General features: G+C 38.3%; 1 protein-coding gene across 5 annotated transcripts in view; it reads right to left on the reverse strand.

The window, feature by feature from the left end:
- ARHGEF25 (Rho guanine nucleotide exchange factor 25) overlaps positions 1 to 12,651 on the reverse strand; it is a 1,549,554-nt gene that overhangs the window by 545,814 nt on the left and 991,089 nt on the right. For all 5 annotated transcript variants that reach the window (XM_044083599.1, XM_044083598.1, XM_044083600.1 and 2 more), the window contains one exon: positions 1,328 to 1,647. In XM_044083599.1, coding sequence (XP_043939534.1) covers positions 1,328 to 1,647 — 320 coding nt within the window. The remainder of the gene's footprint in view (positions 1 to 1,327; positions 1,648 to 12,651) is intronic.

A 12,651-nucleotide genomic window follows, 5' to 3' on the forward strand; every position in this document is an offset into this window, starting at 1 on the left:
AGATTTATTCACAGCTCTGACCAAAGATTGTGTCATACAGAACACATCCCCTAACTGAGTTTGTGGATACACATTACGGTGTGTGTTACGTGCTGTTGACTGCACTGACTTTTAATTATTTATTTAGGTGTTGTTAACTAAACTTTTTCTTTACTTGCTTGCTTATTTTCATTCTGTTTTACAGTAAAAATCATTTTTCAGATGAAGAGCACCTCCGTATATTCATTTATTAATTTCCACTTGATTGCCAGGATAATCCAATTAAGCCATATTCTGTTTTCAGAGGAGGCCAATGGAAAAGACTCACAATTGACATAGATGAAACACAATATTTTTTGTATATAAATAACATTATGAATGTTTTCCATTTAGGGTACAAAAAAATTGACCCTAGACCATAAAAAAGAAATGAATGGGCTATAGGGCCCCACCTCAAGGCAGAACAAATAGGCCGACTAAATGAAGCAGGAGGAGGGCTTATCTTGGTCACCCAGGAGTGAGAACAAAAAGAAAACAATATCAGACAGAATAATGAACACAATAGTGTTACACCACATCTGAGACATCTTCCATTTATTCTTACAGCCTTTCCCTCATTCATGTTTCTCTAATCCTAGTATTCATTGTCTCAAAGACGGCAGCTTTTTGGACTTTGATGATTCTTCTAAGGCAATTAAACATTTTTGTTTAATTTGTTTGTACTTCTCAAGTAAGCAAAACAGTATGATGGGGTACGGGTTACTGGGTGCTTGCACATTATGTGGTGCTGTCAGGTGGTACAGTCATGTGAATTAACCATTTGAGAGTTAAGTAAATCTACCCTTCCTCCAAATGTATGCTATATAAAGTAACTTATTAACATGTTACAAGAATTAGACTGTTCATTTATTACTTTTACAAGGTTATTTTCTACCTGCAGGTTATTGGAGATGCACACATAGGCTCATGTCAAATGTAACCAGGAAGATCACAAGCTATTTTAACTTCACACTGCAAATGAAACAATAGCAAGTATAAGTCATATCAATGTGACTTCATCCAATGTGTTACACCCTGAATAACCTTGTTACACACAAGGACATTATTAGACTCTTTCTGACTGAGAACTAAACATAGAGTGACTTAGCATTTGAAATGTTGTCCTGCACTCTACTAGTCTCCTCCCTGGAAAGCAAGTATTGTACATTTTTTCTTTTACAGCCAATATACTTAAACATTTTTCTGGTAGCACTATATTTGAAGGCAAAAGCTAGACAGAAGCCATGATAAAATCTCAAAGAATACTGTGTATTTCTATGTTTGTAACAAGAGAACCAAAGTTACGTACCATGCCTTTGAGATCTTGGAACATGGAAGCTGACTCTTCCTGCTTGTTCAGCATCCCTAAGTCAATGCTTTTTCTCCCTTCATCTGTGCCTTTTATGCTCTCTGATCCCCGTTTGGGTCTGGACTCTAACTTTTTCACTTGCCTCTCAACCTTTGCACCACTGCTTAACTTGCGAACAGGATTAGTCAGCCATTTCTTTAGTGTGCTCACCGATCGTTTGGTATTGGGAGAGCTGGGTGCTGAACTTGTAGATGGCTGGGGTTGGAGGGAGGCCACTGATGTCGAGATACTGCCATCACTGCTTGCAACTGCATAGGGCTCTGTGAAAAGACAGAGTGAGAGAAACAAAACATTACCATACCAGAGCAGCACAGCAGGCTTGTGGTTTACAGCTGCATACACACTTGTCTTTTTGCCTTACAGTCACTCGAGTCACATGTCTACAAGTTGTCATTTTTCTGTCTCAAACTATGAATTCTAGGAAAGGCAAACAAAACACTTTTACCATACAAAACAATAGTGCAGCAGATGCACACAGGACATAGTTTACCAAATTTTTCTAGCCAGATATTCAGTACTCCTAAATCATAGCTAAAGGTACCAGCATCTTTGCACAGTGATTTAGTCTTAAGTAAAAATTACTTCTATACACATACAGAACTGATGCTGACATGGTTAACATCAGGAAAAACTATATTCTTCCTCAACAGTAAATCTAGAAGCCTTCCTATGACCTGCAGAGAGATAATTTGCCTTCCAACAACTTATAAATTATACACCTGAACTGCTGCTCAGTGTTTACAGTCATTTAAATAAAAATTCAGTCATATTAACAGAACAGAAAGATAATAGAAGAAAATTATATGGAACAAAGGGGACAAAGAACAATTTATTGCTAAATAAACAACACACAACTGTAAAAAGGGTGATAACTTAAGTAAGCCATGGATAGGTTATAAAACAATATACATATATATATATATATATATATATATATATATATATATATATATATATATATAGAAAATAGTCCACACTCATTGTACACTATACACTGATAAATTGTTTAGCAGGCACTACGAAACGTTAGAAAGCCACTTCAGACCCGAGTCATGATGAAGGACAATTTATTATCCTAGCAATAAAAATCCAAATATGGATATTCCAGGGTGACTCTGTGACTCACACAGTTTTGCTTTGCCTTTAACTCATTAAGCTGTTTACTTAACAGACTAAAATACAGCTATGGCTTGAATTCCAGAAAACAAGCTTGCCAAATTGCATCTCACTTTTTCTGGATGATTTAAAATGTATAGCTCATCAGACAAGCAACTGAAAGCACACTTACAAATGATTAAATCTTTTATACATGACTTGAGAATTACATTTGGACTTAATAAATGTACAAAAGCAATATTTATAGAAGGAAAAGTGAAACATCAAGTAAATAATCTGAGAGGGGAATGCGACATAAAAGAATATGAACAAAAGGGAGAGCATAAATATGTGGAGGTAGATGAAGGGTCAGCAATACAACATAAACAAATGAGAACAAAGCTTAGTAAGGATTATTTTTGAAGATTAAAACTAATAATGAAAACTGCCTTGATATCATGGAACAAAATTCAAGCTGTTTGACAGTTAGGTGGCTTAGAGATAAGATCTCTATCTCAGAGTACCAGGGTATGTAGTTCAAACCTGACCTCTAACAACTGTCTGCGTAGGGTTGTCCTACCTCCCAAGTCGAGCCTGAAAATAGTTCATGTAGATCAGCACTCAACCCCAGTTAACAAATGGTAAAATCAACCAATCAGCTTGCTCTTATTATTCTAACCTTCAGGTCTGGTGTTACTGATTGGCCTGAAAAAGGGTGAAAAGGACCAGAAGAAAACAGTTTCAAGCTTACAAATGATGTATAAAAACAGTGCAAGACAAAATTATATTCCTCAGTTTGATGGAGGTAAGGGACTTTTTGAAACCCACTAAATATAAAAGTTTATTATCATGGAACTGAGTACATACATATCCCAGTGGAGTGCAGTCTCCCAGACATCTCCAATGCGCAGGTGAAAGCTGCTCTCTCTAAAGCTAAAAACACAGCATCAATGGGACTGGATGGTGTCCCCGGCTGTGTGCTACATGAACTCAATGAGGAACTAAACCCGCACATAAGGCAGCTGTTTAATCTTAGCCTTACCACAGGATACATGCCCAAGGAGTGGTGTACGGCAACTGTGGTCCCACTCCACAAAGGCGGTGCCTCTATGGACCCTGGTAATTACCGCCCCATAAGCTTAACAAGCCTGGTCTGCAAAGCTATGGAGAGGATCATAATGGAACTCATAAACAAAGACATAGGGGACTTGCAGACATTGGACCCGACCCAGTTTGGCTTTGTCAAGGGCAGATCATGCCTTTTGAACTTGGTCGACTTCTTCGAAACAGTCACCAATGCCATTGATGAGGGAAAGGCAGTCCATACAGCCTACCTTGACCTTGCAAAAGCTTTTGACACAATACCCCACTCGGGTATTATAGAGAAACTTACCAGCTTAAATGTAAACCCATATGTCACAAGATGGGTTGCAAACTGGCTAAAGGACAGAACCCACAGGGTTAGAGTAGCTGGCGCCATGTCAGACTCCAAGCCGGTCACAAGTGGTGTCCCACAGGGCTCAGTCCTTGGCCCGCTGTTGTTCGGCATCTACTTCTCAGAAGTACAGGCTAACATAGGAGGACTATGGCTGACAAAGTTTGCAGATGACTGCAAACTGGGAGCCATAGTGGAAAGTACATCGGACACAGATATCCTTCAGAGGGGTCTCACGAACTGATAGCTGGTGCCAGAGCCATGGCCTGAAGTTAAATTCCAAAAATGTATAGTCATACCCTTCGGGAAAAACAAGGTAACCCCAAGCTACCATATAGGTGGCAATCCACTAAGCACAGAAGAGGTTATCAGGGACCTGGGGACCCAGGTTGACAGTGGCCTTTCTTTTGACACTCACATTGCTAAAGTGGTTAGAAAAACCTTCTACATTGCCCACCTGATCATGAAGGGATTCACATCCAGATCAAGTGAGGTCATTGTTCCCCTGTACTCTTCACTTATCAGACCAATGATGGAGTACAATGCCCCATTCGGGATGTATCTCACCCGACACCTGCAGCAATTGGAGAGACCCCAAAAGTTCCTCACCAAAAGGATAAAGGGACTCCAAAATCTGTCATATGCTGCCAGACTGAAGGAACTCCAGCTCTATTCAGTCGCATACCGTCTGCTCAGAGGTGACCTGTGCCTGACATACAAGGCCATGTCCAACCCGGAATTAATGGACATGCTCCACCTCAAAAAATCCAAATCTACCAGATCCACTAGAGCAAGCGACTTAAACCTTAGCATGGATATAAATAGGACATGCTGGAGGGATATATTTGTCACCCAGAGACTCCCTATGTTGTGGAATAAAATCCCGGTCCATGTGAGGCAGAGCACCTCGCTGGCTCTGTTCAAGAGAAATCTTGACCGGTGGATGGGAGATCATAGGTTTACCCCGGGAATCATCTCTGTGTCACTGCTGGACAGAGGCACAACAAACTAATGGGCACAGTATTTTTTAACAAAAGGGGTGGCGTAAGCCACAAAAACTCTGGGCTAGGCTTATAAATGCCTTAGGGCAGATAGCTTAGTATAAACCTATGAACCTATGAACCTATACTTATCCTCCTTTGTTGAAGGGGTTAGTCCCACCAGTTAGCATCATTTCAGGAGAGAATAAAGGCATAATGTATCCTACTAGGGGAAATTTGGGCAGGGTACTAGAAAAATTCCCCTACTCTTTTTTTGATAGATGATAAGAGATCTTTTACATTCACCTAAGCTATGGGACTCAATCAAATGGGACCTCCTCTCATCAGAAGGACACTACAGTCAGAAGTGCAATACCCCTGTAACGTTATAATGCAGTATCAGCAATCCAATAACCTGGAGGGGGAGTAGAACCTACACCCTTCTGGTCTTCCAGCACTAAAGGTGAATGTGCTACTTGGGTCCCTGACACTGCTACACTGTAACATAATAGTTATCATCAGATAATGAAACTTCTATACCAAAACAATAACAAGTCTAAGATTACCTCCAGCCTTAGACTAGCAGAAGTATTTCTGGAAATGAGTGGCAAAGAAATAAGACCAGAAATGGCAGAAAACAGTATGCAACAGAAAAAGCCAAAAAAGAGATGTTGATTGTAACCATAAGAAAGTGAAAGAAAACGCAAAGACCCACAGTTAAAGTGTGAAGTATAGAGACTTGCTGGACCAGCCAAATGCTGATCCAAAATTTACATATGACTGGCTTAGCAAAGGGGAATTTAATCTTAATGGCAGCTGAAAATAGTGGACCATACACACACACTGGTTTACAAAATCTGTAGAAATTGTGGGAGATAAAGGCAAATTTAAGCTTGGAAGTAACTAACTAGAAATAATTGCATATCTTATTGCTGGTTGTTTGCACAAGTGAAAGGTGCAACAGTGTGACAAGACTGTTACACTGGCAGTTGTGTAAACACTACAACATACAGGCAGCTGAGAAGCATCGGAAACATGAAACACAAAGAATTATTAAAAATACGCAATTACTGCTCACATGGGATAATCCAATACCAGCAGTCAAGAAAGTAGAAGCAAGAAAACCAGATCTTGTAGTCAAAGAAAAATAACAAGTTACATTAATTACTGAAATACCTAGCCCAGTGAAGAGAGTGCCCTGCTTAACCTGCGAAACTTAAAAGTCGTAAAATGCCAAGATATGCTAGCACAAACAAGTCTTAAATATAAAGGCACCCAGATAATTCCAACAGTAGTAGGAGCAACACAGCAAAGAAAAAAGACATTTCAACCATGGTTAAATATAGCACCAATACATGTAAACCCATCATACTTCTCAGCTGTACATATTTTTGCCTCTTATTTTTGGTATGTTCCTCATAAAATTTGTGGTTTTCTGGCAAATCACTGAAGATTGAAGTCACTAAATAATGACACATTTTGAGGTTCAGACTTCATATCCTTAAGAAAAATGCATGGTAACACCAATCCCTTTATTCTAGTGATTTCTAAGCTTTTAAGAGCAATATTTAAAATCTGTCTCTATTTTTAGGCCTTTGTCTCCCCTTTATTTTAGTCCTTGTCCAGATTTCTGGGGCTAAGAGTTTGGGAGGTATGAAACCTATATGAACTACAGGAGGTGGCACTTCAGGTCTATATTATATTCTCGAAAGCCGACAATGTTGAATCTGACATTATCGGCACAAGAATATCGAACGCTCAGAATCTCGAGCGTGTAAATGAAAATCTCCGTAAGGGGAGACTTCCATTTACTGCAATGTAGTGCGGTCTCAGAGTTGGCATATTTAAGTAGCGGAGGTTGTGGGGGGTGCAGGGAGGCTTGCCCCACTGCTTAAACCCGTTAGGGTACTTTTTTCTTTTTTTTTGTCTTTTTATAAGGTCGAAGTTTGAAGACATCGACCATATGGTGTCGACCATATGTTGTTCGATGTTTTCAACCGTTGATCTTATAATACAGACCTGGCAATTCTAGGTACATCACATGTGCTGAGAAAAGAACTCTTGGAAAACATCAAAAGATAAAAGTAAAATTGATTTCATGAACTTTAATTGCATCCTGACTTATGCATGACGTCCATTCCTGTCACAGAATTAAAAACTTTAGACATCTGGACATTTGGAGAAATTAAAGAAAAAAAAAAATTACAGAATGTAAACAGATGCCATACATTTACTACAGGTTGCAGTCTTAGTTCAAATGTACTGAACTGTAGAATCTGGCCTACTATCATACATAAAAAACAAACAAACAAAAACACTTGTACAACATAACATTTTCTCTAGGTGCATATTGAAAATGTATTGCAGTTTGTTTATTTCAACAGTAAGAGCAACATACTTGAAGTAAAGGATGAAAAAAGCTGTAGTAGCAGAAAGTGCAGATTCATAATTAATGTGAAAATAGCACTTCATACCTCTCAACTGTCCAGACTGTTGCTCATATGTTTGATCTGATCCTCATAAAACTTGTGGTTTTCTGGCAAATTAATGATGACTGAAGCCAATACATTTAAATTTCAAACTTCATATCTTCCAGAAAATATGTGCTGACACAAATTGTGTAATTTTAGCAACTTTCTAAGTTTATGAGCAATATTAAAAATATGTCCATATTTTTGTGCCTTTGTCCCCTCATTATTTTAGGCTTTGTCCAGATTTCATGCACTAGGAGCTTGAGAGGTATGCACTTCATATAGAAATAGTAGGCTAGATTAATGAATGTCTGCATTAAATGCACACCGTTCTGAGCAAACACAGAACACAAGCATAACTTCCACTTTCTTCCTCCTAATTTTAGTTTTCCTACTGATTTTCTTGCAGCTTTAAATAGTGTGGGGGATTCATAAAGGTTACCACAAAGGTGTGGATTACATGTACACCGAGTGCAATCTTTATGACTGACTAGAAAGCACAAGCAATGTGGTAGGTATGCTCTTGAATATAGACTGTATACACTTTGTGTAGGTGTTGGAATACTGCGGTGGTGGTGCTGCGGTAGCATTGTCACCTCACAGTAAGACGTTGTCCTGTTCGATTCTCAGCTAGAGCATCTTCTGTGTGGAGACATGTATGAATGGGCGTACTTTCGTTGAAGGTTGTGCGTCAGGACTGGCAACTCGGCACGTAAAAATCTACTGACAATCATTAGCGGTCCTGAGTTCCGCTGTGGCAACCCCTAACTGGGAAAAGCCGAAAGACACAACAACAACACTTTGTGTAGGTGTTGATGAATCTGGTGTTTGCAAAATCAGTGTATGCCTGCTTTGTTTCCTGTTTATTGACCTGTGTTTCAGTAACTTATCTGCTGTTTCTGTACACATTAAAAATAAATGCATGATAAGTTTACTGAAAGCATTTGATAGGCTTCCATTAACGCGATTTATCTAATGTGCCTTACTTCACATACAGCTTGACACAAAACATCATAATATCTTAAAAGATGGGTAATATGAGTAATAGTCTATAGAGACTAGGTGAGAAATATGCCTGAAGGGCATTACAAAGAAAACTGGGGAAGGTGCAACAACACTCTAAAATGTTTAATAATAGCTTTTAAGAAAAACTGGCTAATGTACATATGCCATGTTAGAATTATATAAAACTGATGGAAAAATATAAACATAGTACTGCAACTTTAACATAATGGAATGCCTACTCATATGTTGTTGTTGTTGTCTTTCGGCTTATCCCGGTTAGGGGTCGCCACAGCAGAACTCCAGTCCGCTAATGTTTGGTAGTGGATTTTTATGTGCCAAGTTACCAGCCCTGACGCACAACCTTCAATGAAGGCACGTCCATTCATGCATGCCTCCCCACAGAAGACGCTCTAGCTGAGAATCGAACGCAACAACGTCTTGCTGTGAGGCGACAATGCTACCGCAGCACCATATGAAGTAATAAAATGCATAAAATACCCTGTTTTCTTTCAATAGTATTGATAGTAACAACAGTGATAAAAGCTATTGCCTTTATCACTGTTGATAAGGGCCAAAACAGATCTGATGTAAAGCAGTCTTATTTTCCACATTCTAAAACTGCAACAAGTATACATGTGAGTTATGCTACAAATGTTCACAGAATGCAAACATGACAAAGCAAAATGTTGCTGTGAAAAGAATATGATGATGCACAGAATGCTTACCTGTTTACTTTGCATTTGTTTTGCTAAAGTATTTAGCAGTACACTATTGGGAACCATCCTAAAGAAGTAATATGTTTCTACACATTTATATATCTTGGTGACAGGGTTAGACTCTCTATGCATATTTTATTTTCAGGGCAGCCTTGATGATGTTCCTGACGGCTCTCTCTCTATTCCATTTACCCATGTTTTATACATTTTCCTTCATTTGGAATGCTGTCTCCCTTCATTTCAATGGGATATGGGAAGTGTTAGTTTCTTAAGTTTCTTAAGTGTTTTCTAAATAGAATTTATATAGTTCCCACAGGAAATATCTCATCCACAGTTTTTTTTCAGTTTTTCTAAGGTACGCATTTTTTCTCAACAACTCACAGGTGCCCTGTTTGAAATTGCCCAGCTCAAGTCCTTCACTCCTACAGCCACTGCAAGTTTGCAAGCTTCCACTCACATAGGAGAAACTGGCAAGTGAGACCATCACCTCTCTCCCTTCCACCAGGATGGGCAAGCTGGTACAAGTGTTTCACTCCTATCCTCTCCTGCCCAGTGCCACAGCTGATAATCAATTTTACATCTTTAATCTTTTTTTAATAATTAAGTTAGTACGTTTTATGTTAAATTTGTTTTGCCCCCATTAATTTTCATTTCTTTAATCTTGAATAGTCTCATTTTCTATGGGCATCTACCATCCTGCAACACTACTCCAACACTAAATCCTGTGTTTGCCATTGGTGTGAAATCACATTAGAAACTGAGTACTTTCCTATACTGTCTAACACCACAACAATGCCACAAATGTTAGGGGATACCTGGTGCACCAGGAGCAGGTAACAAAATTCGAAGTAAAATGAACCTTATTACCTATTATTGGGTGTCACCCAAAGATCACAAAGCTCACCGCATAACTGCTTAGAACAATCCAAATGTTCTCACACCACTACATGGATGTCAGTTATGACATGAGATGTATGACTAGGAAAACTGTCATGCATGCTTGTAGTATAACACATGACTGTAAGGGTGGCATGCTGTGGGGCTCTGCTACTTGAACATTGTTCATTTGTTCACAGCTTAGTATTAGGCTAATGTCTTTGTGGGCCATTTTAAGTACAGGCAATTATCCCATGATAGAATCAAACCGTGCACCTTCTATCCAATAACGTAAACACCTTAACCATTATGCCAACCTCCCACCTTTTTGAATAAAAAATTACTTGAATCATATCTGTCATACAAAGGAGATGATTTGTACAGGTACTCTGTACAAGCATGCAGTCTTCCTCAGACCCAACACAGCTTCATGGAAGCCACTGTACATCTCCACTTGTGCGCCAGAGTCCAAAACTTGTTCTACTAGGCTTCTCACACTACAATGTCTGCAGTGCAGACAGGTGGAGCATTACTTATGCCAACCCATCCCATTCACTTGAATGGGCCATGCTGTTACTTAGACATTTTACATCAGTGTTCGATGCCAGTGTAAACTCTCTATGTGCAGTAGCATAGAATGCCCAGCACTGTTTTGGATCAGGCACAGGGCTGCATGAGTCCTTGACTCCTTATTAGTCTAAGTAGTTTGAGGAAGTCACCGGCCTCCAACATGCTTTTTTTTTCTTTTTTCTCTGTTAGATGTAACTGCTTTAGGATATCATACTGTCTCAATAAAAAAAATGCTTTGAAATCAGTCCATAAGTGTGACATGGTAAATATATTTGCCCAAGCTGTGTAATGAATAGTACTTTATGAATGTTTACATACTTTTATGAAAGAATTGTCTATTTCATGGTTATCTACTTAACTTTTGAGGTGACTAAGTTTTTTAAAGGTGTCATATACATTTATGGTATTGTTTCACAGAATAGTGATGGTTATGTTAACAGACGTTAGCGTTACAGTGTAATTATATTTAAAGCTAAAATAATCTTATTTAGTATATCTATTCAATATCAGGTCTGTTGTGAGCTACTTTCCATTTGGTTTTCATTGTGATTTTCTTGCAGTTTTTCTTGTATTATTATTGTTTGTAATTTAGTTTCATTTCTAAGGCTTTCTTTCTTTTTAAGGTAAATACAGTAGAGAGTCAATTATCCAAATGTCAGTTATCAGAACCAGCCTTCCAAAGTTTTTGGGTAGGAAAAATCATAAAGTCTGAATATGTAAACATTATACGTATATGCCTGAGCATGAGTTTTGTGCTTGTAGCCAGCTCATGTGTGAAAAACATTCTTTACTGTCCATTGGAATCGCTGAATGGTTGAAAAGTGTATTCCTGCATGCAGAAAAAAAGATTTTAGAAGTTTTTTATCCAGTTTAATTATATGTTTGATTATCCTAACAATTTGATTATCAGAACTACCCTAGGTCCCAATTAGCTTGGATAATCGACTCTCTGCTGTATGACTGAGTTACTTTGACTAGTTACGTTGTGTGAGTGGTTGATGATACACACAAGATGGTAATAAATGCTTGATAATGTATATAGGATGTGCAAAAATTAAATGATCAACACCCCAGAATTAACAAACATACTTAGAGAATGGGCTTTGTGTACACTTTCACCCTGACTGGAGAGCGAATGTTCTCCAGCAGACTGCAGAAGTGCAGGTAAAACGTGGTAAAATAAAAGAAACACTCAAGTCTGCCACATCACAGCAGCATTTTAATGTGCTGTGAAACTCAGAAGAAGAAAAAGTATATGGGTTCCACTTTTTATACTCACTTAATGTGGGTATATTCCTGACACCCATGGAAATATGTTAATTTCCATTATAACACTGACCCTGTTGTGCCCTATATGTATATATATATATATATATATATATATATATATATATATATGTGTGTGTGTGTGTGTGTGAATGCACACCTAATACGTTTACATAACATATCAGATACAGGTTTTAGAAGGAAGAAAGGACAGCACACATAGCAACTGCAACACTACATTCTCACACCCATAAAGTGTCAGTTAACAAAGTGGCTAGTAGGTGTTTTTCATTAGGATATAACAGGAGGCAGCAACAGCTATATTCTGCAGTGGAAATTTCAAATCACCTCGTTCATGTATATATTATTTTTGTATTGTACTACATTTTGTTTACTGGGATTATGGACTAATCCATTAATGTTTAATTTCAGCCACTGCATACAAAATTACAAGAATTAGGAGAAAAGTAGGCCCATCTGTTGAAACCTGGGGTTTAGGAGTGCCCCATAACTTCAGTCCAGGCTGAAGGACTTAGCATGAGTAACTGTTTGTATATACCACCACCCTTTGGCATCAGAATTATTGCAAGTAGCTAATGTTCTAATGGTGTTTGTTTGGGTTTCCTTTGTGCTCTTACACTTTATCATTGGTAACTCATTCATTTATAACACTAAACTTTGCAGGATTCGAGTTATGTTACTCCACTTTTTATAAAGTTGCTGTAATACAAAAGGAAATGATAGGCACAAAACAGTTAAATACAGGTATGGCTAAATTCTGCAAGACGCTGGTTAAATGAGGTGACTAGAATTACAGCAGCTAAACTCTGCAGTGTGTAATTAGTAGGAA

This window comes from Protopterus annectens, chromosome 9.part0 (assembly GCF_019279795.1).
Source record: "Protopterus annectens isolate FY-2018-M chromosome 9.part0, PAN1.0, whole genome shotgun sequence".
Classification (NCBI taxonomy): domain Eukaryota; kingdom Metazoa; phylum Chordata; order Ceratodontiformes; family Protopteridae; genus Protopterus; species Protopterus annectens.